Source organism: Hyperolius riggenbachi, chromosome 3 (assembly GCF_040937935.1).
Source record: "Hyperolius riggenbachi isolate aHypRig1 chromosome 3, aHypRig1.pri, whole genome shotgun sequence".
Lineage (NCBI taxonomy): Eukaryota > Metazoa > Chordata > Amphibia > Anura > Hyperoliidae > Hyperolius > Hyperolius riggenbachi.
The window spans coordinates 212,425,691-212,446,460 of record NC_090648.1 but is presented as its reverse complement, the minus strand read 5'-3'; the positions used below and the strand labels follow the sequence as shown (position 1 = coordinate 212,446,460).

The 20,770-nt window shown below is 43.9% G+C and overlaps 1 protein-coding gene across 4 annotated transcripts in view; it reads right to left on the bottom strand.

Annotated features, from left to right (window-relative positions):
* Nucleotides 1-20,770, bottom strand: part of ZNF609 (zinc finger protein 609) — a 124,876-nt gene that overhangs the window by 54,043 nt on the left and 50,063 nt on the right. Inside the window, exon 1 of one of the 4 annotated variants that reach the window (XM_068275666.1) lies at nucleotides 13,615-13,702. The exons of 2 other annotated variants lie outside the window; for them this stretch is intronic. In XM_068275666.1, coding sequence (XP_068131767.1) covers nucleotides 13,615-13,659 — 45 coding nt within the window. In that variant the 5' untranslated portion in view covers nucleotides 13,660-13,702. Of the gene's footprint in view, nucleotides 1-13,614; nucleotides 13,703-20,770 lie in introns of those variants that run through there. One more of the 4 variants, XM_068275667.1, reaches the window with a different exon arrangement.

Sequence of the window (20,770 nt, the reverse complement as noted above, 5' to 3'; positions counted from 1 at the left end):
ATTGATTTTAATTGTGTTTTTTCACAAAGTGTCATTTTTCGCTAACTTGTGCCAAAAAATAAAATCTTCTATGAACTCGCCATACTACTAACGGAATACCTTGGGGTGTCTTCTTTCTAAAATGGGGTCATTTGTGGGGTTCCTATACTGCCCTGGCATTTTAGGGGCCCTAAACCGTGAGGAGTAGTCTTGAAACGAAATTTCTCAAAATGACCTGTGAAATCCTAAAGGTACTCATTGGACTTTGGGCCCTTTAGCGCAGTTAGGGTGCAAAAAAGTGCCACACATGTGGTGTCGCCGTACTCAGGAGAAGTAGTATAATGTGTTTTGTGGTGTATTTTTACACATACCCATGCTGAGTGGGAGAAATATCTCTGTAAATGGACAATTGTGTGTAAAAAAAATTAACAAATTGTCATTTACAGAGATATTTCTCCCACCCAGCATGGGTATGTGTAAAAATACACCCCAAAGCACATTATACTACTTCTCCTGAGTACGGCAATACCACATGTGTGGCACTTTTTTGCAGCCTAACTGCGCTAAGGGGTCCAAAGTCCAATGAGCACCTTTAGGCTTTACAGGGGTGCTTACAATTTAGCACCCCCCAAAATGTCAGGACAGTAAACACACCCCACAAATGATCCCATTTTGGAAAGTAGACCCTTCAAGGTATTCAGAGAGGGGCATGGTGAGTCCGTGGCAGATTTCATTTTTTTTTGTCGCAAGTTAGAAGAAATGGAAACTTTTTTTTTTTTTTTTCCTCACAAAGTGTCATTTTCCGCTTGCTTGTGACAAAAAATAATATCTTCTATGAACTCACTATGCCTCTCAGTGAATACTTTGGGATGTCTTCTTTCCAAAATGGGGTCATTTGGGGGGTATTTATACTATCCTGGAATTCTAGCCCCTCATGAAACATGACAGGGGGTCAGAAAAGTCAGAGATGCTTGAAAATGGGAAAATTCACTTTTTGCACCATAGTTTGTAAACGCTATAACTTTTACCCAAACCAATAAATATACACTGAATGGGTTTTTTTTTTATCAAAAACATGTTTGTCCACATTTTTCGCGCTGCATGTATACAGAAATTTTACTTTATTTGAAAAATGTCAGCACAGAAAGTTAAAAAAATCATTTTTTTGCCAAAATTCATGTCTTTTTTGATGAATATAATAAAAAGTAAAAATCGCAGGAGCAATCAAATAGCACCAAAAGAAAGCTTTATTAGTGACAAGAAAAGGAGCCAAAATTCATTTAGGTGGTAGGTTGTATGAGCGAGCAATAAACCGTGAAAGCTGCAGTGGTCTGAATGGAAAAAAAGTGGCCGGTCCTTAAGGGGTAGAAAGCCCTAGGTCCTCAAGTGGTTAAAGACAACAACAAGTATGCAGCTAAGAGTGCTGAATTGTCAGATCAGAGGGTCATGTACTGCAGAGATGACCTCTAACTGGGGTTGCAGAAATTATTAGTACAGCTTAAAGGAATACTGTAGGGGGGGGTCGGGGGAAAATGAGTTGACGTTACCCGGGGCTTCTAATGGTCCCCCGCAGACATCCTGTGCCCACGCAGCCAGTCACCGACGCTCTGGCCCCGCCTCCGGTTCACTTCTGGAATTTCAGACTTTAAAGTCTGAAAACTACTGTGCCTGCGTTGTTGTGTCCTCGCTCCCGCTGTCACCAGGAGCATACTGCGCAGGCCCAGTACAGTCTGTGCCTGCGCAGTATGCTTCTGGTGACAACAGCATGAGCGAGGAAACGGCAACGCAGGCGCAGTGGTTTTCAGACTTTAAAGTCTGAAATTCCAGAAGTGAACCGGAGGCGGGGCCGGAGCATCGGTGAGTGGCTGCGCAGGCACTGGATGTCTGCGGGGGACCATTAGAAGCCCCGAATAAGTGCAACTCATTTTGCCCCGACTACCCTACAGTATCCCTTTAAGGCATGAGTGTTATTATGGCCCATACTCACGGGCTACAATTGTCGCCGCAACACACGGCGCGCGCGTGTTGCGGCGACAGGTCGCCCGTGAGTATGCGCCGTTGCACGGGCGCGCACCCCGAACTGTCGCTCGTCGCTGATGTCGCCAGACGATTGAACTGCTCAATCGCCTGGCGACAGTTGCTGCCGCAATTCCGCCGCAACTGTCGCTAGTCCGCGTGAGTACGCAGACTAGCAACAGCAACCTCCATTGAGGAATACGGAGCTTCCGGCGGGGGGAGGAGGAACGTCGGCGACAACTTCCGTCGCGCCGCTGGTCCCTCTTCCGCGTGTGTACGCGGTGGGACCTGGCGAGGAGCTGCCGCCGGCCTGTCGCTCACGTGTGCTGGCGACAGGCCCAAAAAGTTGCCCGTGAGTATGGGCCATTAGGCTTTCTATGGAGAAGGTAGTAAAAATTGTAGTGTTGCACATAACAGACTGGCTTCCGGCAGGTGAAGTAAGGAGGGGAACAGTAAATATGTCATGCTGGATCTTTAAATGATGTCATGGGAAAGCTGTATGCAAGATGAAGATCCTCGGTCTGGACCTCTGCCTTAGACGACTTCCCTCTTGCAGGTTATTGTGCCATGTAAGATCACTCTGCAGCACACTGCAAGTAAGTGACCTAGCAAGCTGCAGCTGTGAGCAGCAGTGGACACGACAAGACAGACAAGCACAGCAGCAAGACTTCAGAGAGGCTGCTAGATGGGACATTGGCCACAGCACTTCCTAAACACTGAGAAGTGTTAGCATGAACCAGTTGCTCATACAAGCTCGCCAGTGGAACTTGTCCAGTCCTACTGTAGAGAGATGTACAGAAATAAGAATATGCTTCGCCTGAAAGCCTGTATCCAGCTTTGCTAGTGAATTAAAAGTTGCATACAGTTTACTTTGGTATTGCCGGAAACAATTCTTCCTGATATTGGTGGTCACCCTTCAGGGAACGGTCCAGCTAGATTGTACTTGGTTTCTGACTATTGTAGTTTCTGCTGTGAACTGCAGTGGGACCCCTGATGCTCACCTTCCCCCTTTCTCTCTCCATAGAACATAAGCTACTCGGTGGACAGACGAAAATGTCCTCTGTACACTGACCAAGGATAAACTGTCGCCAGACCTTATCAATAAAGATATTTGAGGTGACATAAAACCACAGTGTGCAGGTAGCTTAAAGCGAATATTGGAAACTAGGCAAATATTAAGAGTGAGATGAAATTCATAAGGGATTTCTGAAAGGAAACTAGTACCATGTTACACCATGGAAACCTGAACCTAGAGGAAGGGATATACCGTAGCTTGACAGCAAACTGCACGTATGTTAAATTAGGGGTCTGTGGTTATATTTGGATTTCTAGCACGGGTTTCCTCTCCCGTGTGTTTTTAATTCAACAAGAGCAAGGGATTTTTCCCTTTTTTACTGCTTGTGTTGAACAGGTCTCCTCCTTGTTACTGTATCCCAGGATGGGGTTAGAGTGGCATCCTGCCAGCTCAGGGCTCTCCCAGCCAACAACAATAAATTGACAGATTAAAAAAGCATTAGAGCTGCATTCCAGAGAGGATCAGTTCAGATCTGGATGTGTTCCCGCAGCCTCATGCAGAACTAGGGCTACGAAGGCCAAAAGAGGCCTGGAAACAAGGCATCATTAGCAGACAAGAAAGCAGCCAGCAAAACTCACACATATTTTACTATTACAAAACATTCCTGACTACAACTGAAGATTGTAAATACAGTAGTCTCGATTACTGGGATTGGCTGATACCGGGTAAGTGAGCTATCTGGTTGCTTTAGACTCAATGTTAAAAATAGGCCTAGCTAATATACAGTATTAAATCCCACTCTATATACAGGCCATGGACTATGTATTAAGTGTTAAAATACAGTAATTGGGAGTATATTATCCTTGGGAGAGCCAATGAATGCAGCCTAAAACAGCAGAGCTCACAGACAGGCTACAAGTTGGCCTTCACCATTGTGAGTACTACTGGTGATTTGTGCTGGTTGGTTGAGGTCCAGATAACCGGGACTCCGGGATAACCGAGACTGTTATACAGAGCTTTCACCAAACATGCCTCAGATTATGCTAGGTATACACCATACAATTTTCTGGCAGATTTACCTTCCAGGTCGATTATTTCCAACAGGTTCTATATGAATTTTGATATAGATTTTTAAATCTTTTTTGTTTTTCATCGTTTCTTTGATCTTTTTTTGACCTATTTTCATTCTGTTCTATGAAAACCGATTAAAAAAACAATTGATAAAACGATAGGAAAATAAAAATCAGTTGAAATTAAGATCGGACGCTTTGGAAATAATCGATCTGGCAGGTAAATCTGAAAGAAAATTGTATAGCGTGTACCTAGCATTATTTATCTCAGAAAAAATACACATATATAAGTAGATAAATACTTGTTCTGCTTACATAACATATATTGTACTGTCCACATTTTGATTTGAGTGATTTTTCTACAGTAAAAAAAAAAGAGAAAATCCCTCTTAGCATTTCCCATTTTAAATGTGGCCATTTTGAAGCCAATCCTGAAGTAATTTCCTCCCTTACTCTCCTCTGCCTGATTTTGTATGCATTGCCTGCACTCCACTAATAGAAAGTGCATTGTCTCAGCATGAGAAATATTGGCCAATCAGAGAGGAACAGGGGTGTGGGAGGGGAAAAAAGGAGGGAAAGAGGCTTCAGCCAATTAGGCTGCATTAGTTAAGTCTGAGGGGAAGTAGAGAAGCAAAAAGACAACCCAGCATGCCCTGCAACTTCCTTTATGCGTACCAAATTTTGTGTGTCCCAGATAAGAGCCAGGTAAACTGGGGAATGATCATTTATCAACAAGGAAAGTAACCCAGCGATTTTAACTTTTGGATTGCCTGGTTAGAAATCCAGATAAAATTTGTTTATTTTATGCCCGACAGTTACACCTTAACGAAACACATCATAAAGGTACATAAACACGTCTGATTTTTTCCTTGGCGGATCCGTCAAAATCAGCCTTATCAGCCGAACGACCGTTTGTACACACGCCCGATTTGACGTAAGAACGACCGATCGTTTGGAAAAATCAGAGCTGTGTATGTAACTTAAGAGAGATGAGTAGCTGATACCAAACAACAATGGAATGGGATTCATAGTCCCAGCACACAAGGGGTAATCAATAGGCTGACAATCAAAGCATGACAGAAGGCTCTATCTCCAGATTTTTTGAAGTGCACTCTGGGAGTGACCAAGTTTATAGAACTTGCTGATCTGAGGTTGTGAGAGGTGTGGTGCAGCTTCAGCAAGTCCTTCATGTATCCAGGGCCCAGATTGTGCAGGGATTTGAATGCCAGCAGTCCAATCTTGAAGAGTATTCTCCATAATCACTGTATTTTACCATTGGAACACTTTTTTTTTAAAGACTCTTGGCCGTCCCATCATTTCTCGTTAGTTTTGGGCAATAGGGGGGTGATTGCATGTACAGTGCCTAACAAACCGCCTCACGCTACTTTACCGCAATTCAATTTAAGCAAAAAAAAGAACAATACTAATTTGGTGATATTTACCGTCCTATGCAATAATAATACATTTATAGCATTTCTCAGGAATTCTTAAATACTGATCTATTTCTGCCCATGTTACAACAAATCACTCATACCAAAGGGACAACTCAATATTAGGAGTATGTAAGGTCTTAAATTGAAAAAAGCGCTGCATGTAACCCTATAGGAGTGATCGCAAAAGAATTGCTTCAAAAGTCCCTGAATACTCACAGTTGTGATTGCGATTTTTCTGCAATTTGTGGTGTGAAAGAGCCCTACCTGTATACTCTATAAACATGCAGCAGAAGATGCCAGCACTATACAAATAGTTTTACTTATGCAAATGTAAGCATGGTTGGACCCTAACAACACACACAGCTTCAGTGTTCTCCCCAGAATCTTTTTCCAGCCGGGTGGCATGAAAAAGTAGCCGGGTGTAGTAATATAAGAGAATGCAGGGCCGGACCATCCCTTTGACTGTAGGGATGGATAGCAAGAGGGCAGAGTTGTGTACAGATGCCCCACTCTGCTACAGCAGAGCAACTGGTCTGTTTTTATGAGGAAGACTGATGTGTACGCAAACGTAAGTCACACCAGCCACATCCTGGTGTTTGAAAAGAATGACTAGATCTCTGACCTACATAGTCATGTCTGTTCCTCAGGGACTGCCCAGGGATAATCACCTTGGAAACTAGCTCCAATATCAATTTTCACAGGATTTCTCTGATTCTACTCTATTCTCTTTACAACTGTTTGGTAAGCTGGCACTCTGAAGACTGGGAGGCCTGGTAAACACCATGCAATTTTCACTTCAGATCCTACTTCTGATCGGGTAAAAAAAAATATACAGCCCATTGATTGCTAGAAAATTGCACAGGCTGGAAATTAATCAGCTATCATCTCGTATGTATGCCCATTCCAACAACAAAAACAACAAATCATATGTGTATGCTAGCTTTCTTCTATATGCAATCAACGTTGGATTTGAATATCGAGCAGATCTCTCGTTCGAGTATGATTTGAAATGGAAATTGTGTGCGGTGTACCAAGCCTAAAATGGATGAGCAGCAATTTTAGGCCCAGTGCACACCAAGAACTTCTAGCAGATCTGCAAAACGCTAGAGGTTTTTGAAGCAGATTTCAGAGCAATTCTAGGCTCTTTTTCTAAACATGCCGAGCCTTTTTTGGGGCGTTTTTGTGTAGCAGATTTCATATTTTGTTACAGTAAAGCTGATACTGAACAGCTTCTGTAACAAAAACACCTGGAAAACCGCTCTGATCTAGCGTTTTTCACTTTCCTATACTTTAACCACTTCCCGACCGCCGTATTGACAAATGGCGGCCGGGAAGTGCACCCCGCAAGGACCGCCGTATAGACAAATGGCGGCGGTCCTTGTAGGGGCATGGGCGGAGCGATCGCGTCATCAGTGACGCGATCCTCCGCCTGGCGCCGCTCAACCGTCGCAACATCCCGCCGGCCATACGGAAGCGCCGGCGGGATGTTAACCCGACGATCGCCGCATACAAAGTGTATAATACACTTTGTAATGTTTACAAAGTGTATTATACAGGCTGCCTCCTGCCCTGGTGGTCCCAGTGTCCGAGGAACCACCAGGGCAGGCTGCAGCCACCCTAATCTGCACCAAGCACACTGTTTCTCCCCCCCCCCCCTGCCCCAGATCGCCCACAGCACCGATCAGACCCCCCCCTGCCCACCCCCCAGACCCCTGTTTGCACCCAATCACCCCCCTAAGCACCCATCAATCACTCCCTGTCACTATCTGTCAACGCTATTTTTTTTTATACCCCGCCCCCTGCCCCCTCCTGATCACCCCCCACCCCTCAGATTCTCCCCAGACCCCCCCCCCCCATGTACTGTATGCATCTATCCCCCCGATCACCTGTCAATCACCTGTCATTCACCCATCAATCACCCCCTGTCACTGCCACCCATCAATCACCCCCTGTCACTGCCACCCATCAATCACCCGCTGTCACTGCCACCCATCAATCACCCGCTGTCACTGCCACCCATCAATCAGCCCCTAACCTGCCCCTTGCGGGCAAACTGATCACCCACCCACACCAATTGATCGCCCGCAGATCCGACGTCCGATCACCTCCCAAGTGCAGTGTTTACATCTGTTCTCTACCCTAAACACCCACTAATTTCCCATCAATCACCCCCTGTCACTGCTACCTATCAGATTAGACCCCTATCTGCCCCTAGGGCACTCAATCACCCGCCCACACCCTCAGAATGCCCTCAGACCCCAGCCCTGATCACCTCGCCAGTGCATTGCTTGCATCTATTCCCCCCTCTAATCACACCTTGAGACACCCATCAATCACCTCCTGTCACCCCCTAGCACACCTACCCATCAGATCAGGCCCTAATTTGCCCCGTGTGGGCTCCTGATCACTCGGCCAAACCCTCAGATCCCCCTCAGACCCCCTTCCGATCACCTCACCAGTGCATTGATTGCATCTATTTTCCCCTCTAACCACCCCCTGAGACACCCATCAATCACCTCCTGTCACCCCCCTAGCACTCCTATCCATCAGATCAGGCCCAATACAACCTGTCATCTAAAAGGCCACCCTGCTTATGACCGGTTCCACAAAATTCGCCCCCTCATAGACCACCTGTCATCAAAATTTGCAGATGCTTATACCCCTGAACAGTCATTTTGAGACATTTAGTTTCCAGACTACTCACGGTTTTGGGCCCGTAAAATGCCAGGGCGGTATAGGAACCCCACAAGTGACCCCATTTTAGAAAAAAAAGACACCCCAAGCTATTCAGTTAGGTGTATGATGAGTTCATAGAAGATTTTATTTTTGTCAAAAGTTAGCGGAAATTGATTTTTATTGTTTTTTTTTCACAAAGTGTCATTTTTCACTAACTTGTGACAAAAAATAAAATCTTCTATGAGCTCGACATACAGGTAAACGGAATACCTTGGGGTGTCTTCTTTCTAAAATTGGGTCACTTGTGGGGTTCCTATACTGCCCTGGCATTTTAGGGGCCCTAAAACCGCGAGGAGTAGTCTAGAAAACAAATGCCTCAAAATGACCTGTGAATAGGACGTTGGGCCCCTTAGCGCACCTAGGCTGCAAAAAAGTGTCACACATGTGGTACCGCCGTACTCAGGAAAAGTAGAATAATGTGTTTTGGGGTGTATTTTTACACATAACCATGCTGGGTGGGAGAAATTTCTATGTAAATGGACAATTGTGTGTAAAAAAAATCAAACAATTGTCATTTACAGAGATATTTCTCCCACTTAGCATGGGTATGTGTAAAAATACACCCCAAAACGCATTATACTACTTCTCCTGAGTACGGCGGTACCACATGTGTGGCACTTTTTTACACCCTAAGTACGCTAAGGGGCCCAAAGTCCAATGAGTACCTTTAGGATTTCACAGGTCATTTTGCGACATTTGGTTTCAAGACTACTCCTCACGGTTTAGGGCCCCTAAAATGCCAGGGCAGTATAGGAACCTCACAAATGACCCCATTCTAGAAAGAAGACACCCAAAGGTATTCCGTACGGAGTATGGTGAGTTCATAGAAGATTTTATTTTTTGTCACAAGTTAGCGGAAAATGACACTTTGTGAAAAAAAACAAAATCAATTTCCGCTAACTTGTGACAAAAAAATAAAAACTTCTATGAACTCACCATACTCCTAACGGAATACCTTGGGGTGTCTTCTTTCTAAAATGGGGTCATTAGTGGGGTTCCTATATTGCCCTGGCATTTTAGGGGCCCTAAACCGTGAGGAGTAGTCTTGAACAAAAATGACCTGTGAAATCCTAAAGGTACTCATTGGACTTTGGGCCCCTTAGTGCAGTTAGGGTGCAAAAAAGTGCCACACATGTGGTATCGCCGTACTCGGGAGAAGTAGTATAATGTGTTTTGGGGTGTATTTTTACACATACCCATGCTGGGTGGGAGAAATACCTCTGTAAATGACAATCTTTTGATTTTTTTACACACAATTGTCCATTTACAGAGGTATTTCTCCCACCCAGCATGGGTATGTGTAAAAATACACCCCAAAACACATTGTACTACTTCTCCCGAGTACGGCGATACCACATGTGTGGCACTTTTTTGCACCCTAACTGCGCTAAAGGGTCCAAAGTCCAATGAGTACCTTTAGGATTTCACAGGTCATTTTGAGAAATTTCGTTTCAAGACTACTCCTCACGGTTTAGGGCCCCTAAAATGCCAGGGCAGTATAGGAACCCCACAAATGACCCCATTTTAGAAAGAAGACACCCCAAGGTATTCCGTTAGTAGTATAGCGAGTTCATAGAAGATTTTATTTTTTGTCACAAGTTAGCGGAAATTGATTTTAATTGTGTTTTTTTTCATAAAGTGTCATTTTCCGCTAACTTGTGACAAAAAATAAAATCTTCTATGAACTCACCATACTCCTAACGGAATACCTTGGGGTGTCTTCTTTCTAAAATGGGGTAATTTGTGGGGTTCCTATACTGCCCTGGCATTTTAGGGGCCCTAAACCGTGAGGAGTAGTCTTGAAACGAAATTTCTCAAAATGACCTGTGAAATCCTAAAGGTACTCATTGGACTTTGGGCCCTTTAGTGCAGTTAGGGTGCAAAAAAGTGCCACACATGTGGTATCACCGTACTTAGGAGAAGTAGTATAATGTGTTTTGGGGTGTATTTTAACACATACCCATGCTGAGTGGGAGAAAGATCTCTGTAAATGGACAATTGTGTGTAAAAAAAATTAACAAATTGTCATTTACAGAGATATTTCTCCCACCCAGCATGGGTATGTGTAAAAATACACCCCAAAACACATTATACTACTTCTCCTGAGTATGGCAGTACCACATGTGTGGCACTTTTTTGCAGCCTAACTGCGCTAAGGGGTCCAAAGTCCAATGAGCACCTTTAGGCTTTACAGGGGTGCTTACAATTTAGCACCCCCCAAAATGTCAGGACAGTAAACACAACCCACAAATGACCCCATTTTGGAAAGTAGACCCTTCAAGGTATTCAGAGAGGGGCATGGTGAGTCCGTGGCAGATTTCATTTTTTTTTTGTCGCAAGTTAGAAGAAATGGAAACTTTTTTTTTTTTTTGTCAAAGTGTCATTTTCCGCATACTTGTGACAAAAAATAATATCTTCTATGAACTCATTATGCCTCTCAGTGAATACTTTGGGATGTCTTCTTTCCAAAATGGGGTCATTTGGGGGGTATTTATACTATCCTGGAATTCTAGCCCCTCATGAAACATGACAGGGGGTCAGAAAAGTCATAGATGCTTGAAAATGGGAAAATTCACTTTTTGCACCATAGTTTGTAAACGCTATAACTTTTACCCAAACCAATAAATATACACGGAATGGGTTTTTTTTTATCCAAAACATGTTTGTCCACATTTTTCGCGCTGCATATATACAGAAATTTTACTTTATTTGAAAAATGTCAGCACAGAAAGTTAAAAAAATCATTTTTTTGCCAAAATTCATGTCTTTTTTGATGAATATAATAAAAAGTAAAAATCGCAGGAGCAATCAAATAGCACCAAAAGAAAGCTTTATTAGTGACAAGAAAAGGAGCCAAAATTCATTTAGGTGGTAGGTTGTATGAGCGAGCAATAAACCGTGAAAGCTGCAGTGGTCTGAATGGAAAAAAAGTGGCCGGTCCTTAAGGGGTAGAAAGCCCTAGGTCCTCAAGTGGTTAACATTGAGGCAGAAACGCCTCAGAAATCTAAAAAAAAGCTGCAGCCCGGGAGTTTGCGCTTATGTAAAAAAACGACCCGCTCTGGTGTGCACCAGCCCATTCACTTTCATTAGCCAAGCGTTTTCCCCCTGCAAGCGTTTTAAAAAACGCTCCAGAACAGCTCTGGCGTGCACCAACCCTTAGGGCCCGTTTCCACTAGAGCGAATCCGCATGCGTTGTCTGCATGCGGATTCGCATAACTAATACAAGTGGATGAGACTGTTTCCACTTGTCAGTTTTTTGGTGCGTTTTTCTGTGCAGGATTTTTCTGCACGGTAGGGCCTGCAGAATTCGCCTGCGTGTGGAATGCAGGCGATTCGCAGGCAATGTATTTAATAGGGGAAAACGCACATGCGTTTTTACTAAAACTAATGTACATTGAGCCAGGCAGTGACATGGTTAAAATCGCTAATAGCCTACCTATGCGAAATCGCATGCGAAATCGCGGCAAAAATCGCATGCGGAATCGCATCCGCATGCGATTTTGTCAGCGGTGGAATCCCAGCGATTCGCACCGCACTAGTGGAAACGGGCCCTAATGTTCTTTAGCGTGCATTAGTTTTACAGCCCTTAAAAAGACTCTGAAGCGAGAATAAATCTCGCTTCAGAGCTCATAGTTAGCAGGGGCATGTGTGCCCCTGCTAAACCGCCACTATCCCGCGCAGTGTCCTCCCCTGAATTTTTTTTCCAGCCGGGTGGCATGAAAAAGTAGCCGGGTGGGGAGAGATGAAAGAATGCAGTGCCATGCTTCTCTGCACATTTCTGCTTACAGCAGAGGTGGAGTTGAGCCGATGACAGCCGGGTGGTCACCAAAACTAGCCGGGTGGAGCACCCGGCTAAAAGAGCCTGGGGAGAACACTGCCGCGGCTTAACGGGGGTCCCTTCACCCCCAAACCCCCCCACTGCAACACTTGGTCGCAGACTTGGTCGCTCCTGGAGGCAGGGCTAACGGCTGCAGCCCTGCCTCCAGTCGCGTCTATCAGCGGCGCATCGCCGCCTCTCCCCCGCCCCTCTCAGTGAAGGAAGACTGAGAGGGGCGGGGGAAAGGCGGAGATACGCGCTGAGAGACGCGCGTGGGGCAGGGCTGAGGCGGTTAGCCCTGCCCCAACCAGGAAGCGCTCCCCCGCTGCACCGAGGGGATTTGGAGGTTAAGGGACCCCCGTTAAGCCGCAGGATAGCGGCGTTTTAGCAGGGGCACACATGCCCCTGCTATCTATGAGGTCTGAAGCGAGATTTATTCTCGCTTCAGACTCTCTTTAAGCCCCATCTACACCATACAATTTTTTGTCCGATTCGATTTGATTCAATCCGACATGTCCAATCGAGATTCGATTCAATTTGCCATAGCAAAACATGTCGGATTGAATCAAATTGAACAAAAAAATTGTATGGTGTAGATGGGGCTTTAGATTTGACTTATCAGGGCCTCTTTGCGCTCTTTCATCAGATCAATGTGTGTTGTGGGTCCAGGACAACAGGGCATATTTTTGATTTACATGGTAATGAAATGCCTAAGGAAACACTTTCAAAGTATCTCTACAGGGCTCCCCACAGCTAGTTTAAGGCTACATCGACTCACATGTTCTACATGGTGCTGAAAAAACTGGATTCATTGCCTCTCTTTTTAAGATGTCCATTAACCGTACAATATTTTTAACACACAAAAGCAATAGAACACAGCAGTACATGCATCCAGCTACATTTGAAATTGGTCAGCAGGTGCTCGTCAGCCAATCAGGATGCACTGTCATACACCCTTTACCTGCCATACCACATCTAGCAGCCATTAGCATTCAGGTGGGAGGCCTGAATGCTAATGGCTGCTAGATGTGGTATGGCAGGTAAAGGGTGTATGACAGTGCATCCTGATTGGCTGACGAGCACCTGCTGACCAATTTCAAATGTAGCTGGATGCATGTACTGCTGTGTTCTATTGCTTGTGTGTGTTGAATTTAGCATTCAGTATGGAGGCAGTGTTGGTGGGTTTTCTGGATGTGAGAGGTCCAGAGCCTGGGTGTGAGAGGTCCAGGCCCACCTGCACTCCCCTCCAGATATCGCGTGTTGGCCTTGGGGCCCCGGCCAGTGAGAGAGGTACGGGGCCCCTGGCCATCGTGTGAACCAATCGTGTGTTTTTAAACGTTTTCGTACAATATTTTTCTCAGATGTAATCATTTGATCAGATTTGACGACTGAATTGTACAGAAAACCATATAGTATGTGGAGAAAAGCACTGTGGAACGATTCTATTGACTGTAATACAGAATTTTGTCGATCGAAATGTTGGATTTTCTGATTGTATCTGAAGAAAGTGCCTTCATTAACCCATTTATGGGAACAATCGATAATTACCTTCCAAATACTTACGGTCCTGCAAATCTGATCAAATGATCGCATAGGAGTAAAATATTGTACCGGTAATGGGAACCTTTAGTTCCCACAGCAACTGCCCAACTGTCAAATAACAGTTTTCTATGTTTTAATAGCCCTGCACACAGCAGCTGCTGATTTGTGCTGATTTGATGCAGATTCTTCGCTCTTCCACCAATTTGTAAACTGTTGCTAGGTGTGCAGAAAACATCCTGTAGGGAAGCCTTCCAATTGCCATACACCTGTATTGTAGCTGCTATGATCTGCTACTACAGCTTTCCATTAGGCTATTAAAAACAAAACAAACAAACAACAACAAAAAAACAGACGATACATATTTTGGCAACCCCCCTGGAAAAACATTAGCAGCAACTGAGCCAGCAGTTGCTGCAGCAAATCTGTGTGGGTGTTCAATAGAGCTCTTACTAAAGCTTGGCATAAAATAAAAAATAAGTTAAACTATCAGTATCTGCTTACTTGAGAGACTGTGCACCACTCAATAATACATCAAATCACAGCAAAGATCTAATTAATTTTCATTAGCAGAAAAGGATTCACACTCATACCTCTTCAGTGGATTCAGGGGTGCACAGCTCAGTCAGGCTTGTTTCCCACTTGTGTAGAAAACGTACTGATTCTGTACTTTTTCTACACCTCCCAGAAACGCAGGAAGTGGATCCTATTGTTTTATATATATATATATATATATATATATATATATATATATATATATATATATATATATATATATATATATAAATTATACTCTGAATATTAAACTTCAGAGTGCCGACCTGCTACACTTTTCCAGACCAGTGGATGCATTGCCCACAGCCACCAATGGTGCCAATGCCTTTATACCCCCATATGCAAACATGACTAGAATCGTAGCAGAAACTGAACTGTCCAATCCATTCGGTGCTGAAATGACCTGTTGCGAGTGGGAACCGAGCCTTAGGCAATTTAGAAAGAAGACTGTAAAGGAGGCTTTACAATAGATGGCCGCTAGATTCGACCATCAGATCGATCCTTTCCACACACTGTACACAGATTCTTAATAGATTTCTTAATAATCGTAACATCAAGAGGAGCATACAACAAGGTGGGGATTATTCAATATCATTTAGATCAGTGTTTCTTCAAACCTGTCCTTGTGACTCCCCAATGGAGCACGTTTTGCAGGCAACCTCACCTATGCACAGGAGGGTTGATTAGTGTCTCAGTTAAGTGGATTCCATGCAGCTGAAATACTAATTATCCCCCCCGTGAATATGTGAGGTTGCATGCAAAACATGCACCATTGGTGAGTCACAAGTCAGGTTTGATAAACACTGATGTAGATATCGATCATTTAGTTCATCTTAAAGGGAACGTGAACAAGAGGTATATGGAGGCTGCCATATGCATTTCCTTTTAAACAATACCAGTTGCCTGGCAGGCCCGCTGATCATTCTGGCATCAGTAGTGTCTGAATCACACACCTGAAACAAGCATGCAGCTAATCATCACATTTTGTCAGAAACATCTGACCTGCATGCTTGTTCAGGGTCTAGGGCTAAAAGTATTAGAGACATGATGATCAGCTGGGCAGCAATGGAACTGGTATTAACCTTCCTGGCGGTAAGCCCGAGCTGATGCCACGCAGGAGGATATCTCAGCCCCTGGTGGGGCGATTTGCCCCATTTAAAGTGCTGTGCGCGCAGCTAGCACTTTGCGAGCCGCGCGCACAGCTTGATTGCCGCCGCTCTGCAGCGATCGCCCCCACACAGCGGCAGAAGAGGGCCCCCCTGCCAGAGTCCATGACGTCATTCCGATCGTCGCCATGGCGACAGGAGAAGCCAAACAGGGGAACGCGTTATATCCGCGTTCCCCTGTTTGCTATTGATGCCGGCGACGATCGCACTAGAGGGACACATGCGCCCTCTAGTGGTGTTTCATGTAGCTACCACTCTGGTAACTTTACATAAAACAAAAAACAACAAAAAAAAAAAAACAGATTTCTGCCTATCAGCCGCCAGGAGGGTAAAAGGAAGCAAATATGGCAGCCTCCATATACCTCTTGCTTCAAGTTTGTATACTTAGCACAAATAGAAGGTAGTTGATGTGTTTAAGGCAAGCATGCCAACCTGGAAGAGGTCCATCAGATGACTATGAAAGGGTTTGGAAATGTTGAAATATACAAAACAAGAGCTAACATAAGAACATGGAAAGATCTAGGTATCAATTTAAACCAATCATATTAAATAGTTGAGAATAATCCGCACTAGGAGTTCAGCTCAACTGTATGCCTCAAGCCTCACCCCACTTATGCACGATGTAATATTCCAAATAGACAAGTGGAAATCTTCCCATAGGCATAGCTAGCAGAACAGCTGTATTTAGAATGGTTTCAGTGGGTCACCTGATATACCCGATGCAGACTAACAACGCTCCTTACTTGACATCAGGAAAAAAACTTTTCAACAAATCAATTTGGAAGAGTAAAGAAGCATCGCAACAAAAACAATTTGTCTCACTGGGATCTAATCAGCATAAAACCGCTAGGAAATCAATTATAAATAATGGAGAGTGCATGGTTCCGTTTTGAAGAAATCATGAAAAATATGGTATACCTAGAGAAGATATACTTGCCAATTTGTAGTTAAGTGCCTTTATATCATAAAAGAATTTGAAACAACAGCCTCACCAATAAATTTTAATCAACATAGCCACAGGGCAAATAACCAGGGCTGTGGAGTCGGAGTTGGAGCAATTTTGGGCACCCGGAGTTGGAGTCGTGGTTTCATAAACTGAGGAGTCGGATGATTTTTGTACAAAATCCACAAGGGTTGGGTTAAGTAGACTAAACAGTCGGAGTCGAGGAGTCGGAGTCTGAACCATTTTGGGTACCCGGAGTCGGAGTTTCATAAATTGAGGAGTCGGAAGATTTTTGTATCAACTCCACAGCCCTGCAAATGACAACTTCAAAATGGGACCTGGACCTAAAAATAAGAAATTATCTGGTCAAGCATGAGGGAAAAGACCTCAAAGAAGAAATACTGGATAAATTACTGCAAGGACACCGGGAATTAAGAGATTAAAAATAAGAAATGGAAAACCTTGCACCTGTTCGTTCATAAGGCAAAATACAACTTTAAATACCTAAATACTGGACACCGTGTTATACCACTCATCACAATGAGAAATGTGTAAAAGCTCAAATCCTGACCTAACCTACTGTGTACAGGGATGACCCCCAGCAAACCATTTCTGGGATAAGATTGTACAGTACATGACTAGAATATGTAACATGTCAATTGTAAAAAAAGAAAGACCTGTACCTGCTTAATTAATGACTTTGATGCTAGAGAAAACAATGCACACGTTTTCCACATTATACCCTATAATTTTAGCTGCAGATACAAAAGCTATCTTCAACGATGGCTACACAACAATTCAACAATCCACACATTGACTGAAAAACTGCTGTGTGTGTTTACCATGGAAAAACTAAATAACCTTCAAGAAAAAGGTAAAAGGTAGCATTTATCTGAGAAAGAAAGGAATACTCAAATCAGCAACTATGGTATACAGTAAAATTTTGGTACTGTGTGAACATCTGAGAGGCTTCTGCACTGAGAGGCACTCTGGTCTTCACTGTGCGAAGAGTCGGGACTTGGCATCATAACACCAAGTCCCGATGCTCTGCACAGATAAAGCCGGAGCTGTATACAGCGGGGGTGTTGTGATCGGCACTGGAGAGAGGCACGGTGAGTAACAGCACCAGGGATCACTGCAGGTGGTGAGGGGCACCTATACTTGAGCACATATAGCTGACTAACATACTTGGGCTCCTCTAGCTGGCTAACCTATACTGGTGGCACATAATACACTGGGAAAGCTCCAGACACTGTCAGCCATATCACTTTCAGCTAATTCTTCTTGCCCGACATAGTGTTGGGCATACTACCCAGGATCAGTGGACTTTAACTGTCAATCCTGCTGAATAGTCACAATCGCTAGCTTAACTTCGCAACGATGGGTAGATAATAGGTGTCCCAAATGATGCAACAAATATATGATTTAAAGTGGATCCGAGATGAACTTTTACTCATTGCATAATTGTGTTCCTTTCATATATATTGTATAGGGCATTCCTCAAGCCAAATACTTTTTTGTTTTTGTTTTAATGCTCTAATTCCCTATAAACTAAATAAGCCCCACCCACAGTTTTCAGAGAGCATTGGCAGTAGCAAGGGCTCATGGGAGCTCAGTCTGGGAAGGAGGAGGAGGAGGAGGTGTTACTAGCCATTGATTTCAGAGGCAGGGAGGAGGGGGGGATTAGGTTTTTTCAGTCTGAGTGCTGATGGTACAGATAAGCCTGCCTCTGTGTAATGTTTACAAACAACATGGCTGCTGTCATTGTATCACAGGAAGAAATGATCATATTCTATTAAAGCAGTATGCAGACAGATTTGCTGTTTAAACCATCTAAACTGTACATAAGATAAATACACAAGTTACAGTTAGTTTTTCATCTCGGATCCGCTTTAAGTACATACATCCCATTCCATAAATATGATGCTTCTCTAATATACACGACCAATGAAATGAAGCATAGGTAAAATTCTTATTAGAGTCAGCTGCACTATATTAATTTGAGCAATGGCAGAGAGCAGATTAATCATACAGAAGGAAGGCAAGTCATTAAAATTGTATTTGTTCTGCACACTGCAGACTATGGATTTTTCAGGGAAGATGAAAGCAGAAACCCATTTCACTATTACCATTGAGACACACACACACACACACACACACACACACACACACACACACAAGCACACACACACACACGCACACACACACACACACAGAGAAATAGTGCCTTTTTGCAACCTTAAAGGGAGCCAGAGATGTACCCTAGATGAAAAAATGAAAAAGAGATTATACATACCTGGGGCTTCCTCCAGCCCCATACACGCTGATCGATCCCACGCCGCAGTCCTCCGCTGTCTGCATCTACGAGAACCGCCTCCAGTCGCGGATGTCATCGGAGCCAGCTACGCAGGCGAAGTGCGCCCTCTACGTATCTATCCATACACTGCTGCAGATACGCAAAGAGCGCACTTCTGCTACGCTTAGACTCGCTCCGACTGACGGAACAGCGGGGAGCTGGTTCTCGTAGCTGCGGGCAGGGGAGAATGGCGGCATGGGATCAATCAGCGCGTATGGGACTGGAGGAAGCCCCAGGTATGTATAAAATCTTTGTTTTTTTTAATCTCTGGTTCCTTTTAAAGGATACATCTGAGCACCCCCCATAAATGTGATCACTTACCCGGGGCTTCCACCAGCCTCTGGCACCTGATATGTCCCTCGCTGCAGCTCCAGTGTCCCAGGATCCCCTCCATTGCAGATGCCGACCTTGCCAGGTCAGCATCTACAGCGCCTGCGCTCATAGTCTGGAGTGTTCTGTGCAGGCGTTCTGGGTCTGTGTGGTACACTCCAGATCAAGTGGGCGCAATCACGACAAGAGGCGCTCGCGCAGTAGGTGCTGACCTGGCGAGGTCGGCATTTGCAATGGAGGGTATCCCGGGACACCGGAGCTGCGGCGAAAGACATATCAGGCGCCAGGGGTTGGAGGAAGCCCCGGGTAAGTAGATCTAATTTTTTGGGGGAGCTCGGGTGTATCCTTTAACCATAACCACTTCCTGCGATATGGATGTTTATAAATGTCCTATTTGTGCACCTCTGGCCCATGAAGTGGTTAACAAAAAAAAAATCCAAGCTGTATTTATGCAATACAAAATAAAACCACCAAGTGAAAGCTATAAACAGTTTAAAAAAAAAATAATAAAAAAAAAATCTGTAAAATGTGTGATGGATCGCAGACTGTACCAGTACTTCGTTTTACTTTAACCACTTCGCATCCAGACCTTGTTTCCCACTTATGGACCAGAGCAGTTTTAACAGTTTACCTATGTCCTTATTTAATAAAAGATAACTTTATCCCTACTTATGACACAGAAATGAAATATATATATATTTTTTCAAGACAAACTAGGCTTTCGTTGTATGCCATTTTTTCCCTCGAACAATTTTGTTTTCTATGAATTTTAATGGATAAACAAGGGAAAAAAATAGAAAAACACATTATTTCTCAGTTTTACCAATTCCAGTTTAAAAATAAAAAGTGCTATTGTAGATAAAACACACAAACTGTGTTTGGCTATTCTTACCGCTTATCACATGTTCCTGTTACAATTTATGGTGAAGATATTTGATTCTGAAATAATGGTACAGAGTGTATTTTTCACTATGAACTGAAAAAATAAAATTATTAATCGTAAAAATCAATCTCATTAGCTCAGGAAACATATATTCCCATTCACCAATTAGTGCTGCATCAGATAGTGCCAGAAATGTGCACAGGAGCAAGCCCAATCCTGCACAGCACTGCTTCTGCTACAAGACGTAGATCTACTGACTCATGGCTTAGATGAAGTCACAGAGGACGTAGATATACTGCAGTGGTGAATAAAGTGGTTAGTTACATGCTTGTGTCTGTTGGGATACTTCTCTGCCAACTTTCAGTGCCAGGACAAGGTCACCTACAGCCCAAGACACAGATGCTGAAATGCACCTGCCACATCCAGTTTGCTGAATCCAGTAGCCCACATATTGCACATATATTGACCATACACCAGCGCGTAATGTATACACAAATATACAATGGCCAATGACATATGACAGTTTGCATGAGAACACACACACTGTGGATACACACACTCACATGCCCTAACACCTACAAAATATATACACACACACACAAAAATCACATTACACACATATGCACCAACGAGGACCAGATTTAAAACATCCCACAGTCAAGCTACATACACAAATCCAACTATAGTCACCCATCGGCGATTGGGAAATGATCCCTCTGGCAACAATCTGGGGAACAATGATGTACAGACACATCCCTAGACTTGAGGCTAGCAATAGCTTGTGTTGCTATGGAGGGAAGTGGAGGGACGGCGATCAGCACACGACTGACTGAGCTTCTATTGGTCAGGGGAACAAAAAGGTTACAAGAGGAGAAAGATTGATAAGCGGCCATGGTACACATATAACAATCAACGGCTGAAATGGTCATTAT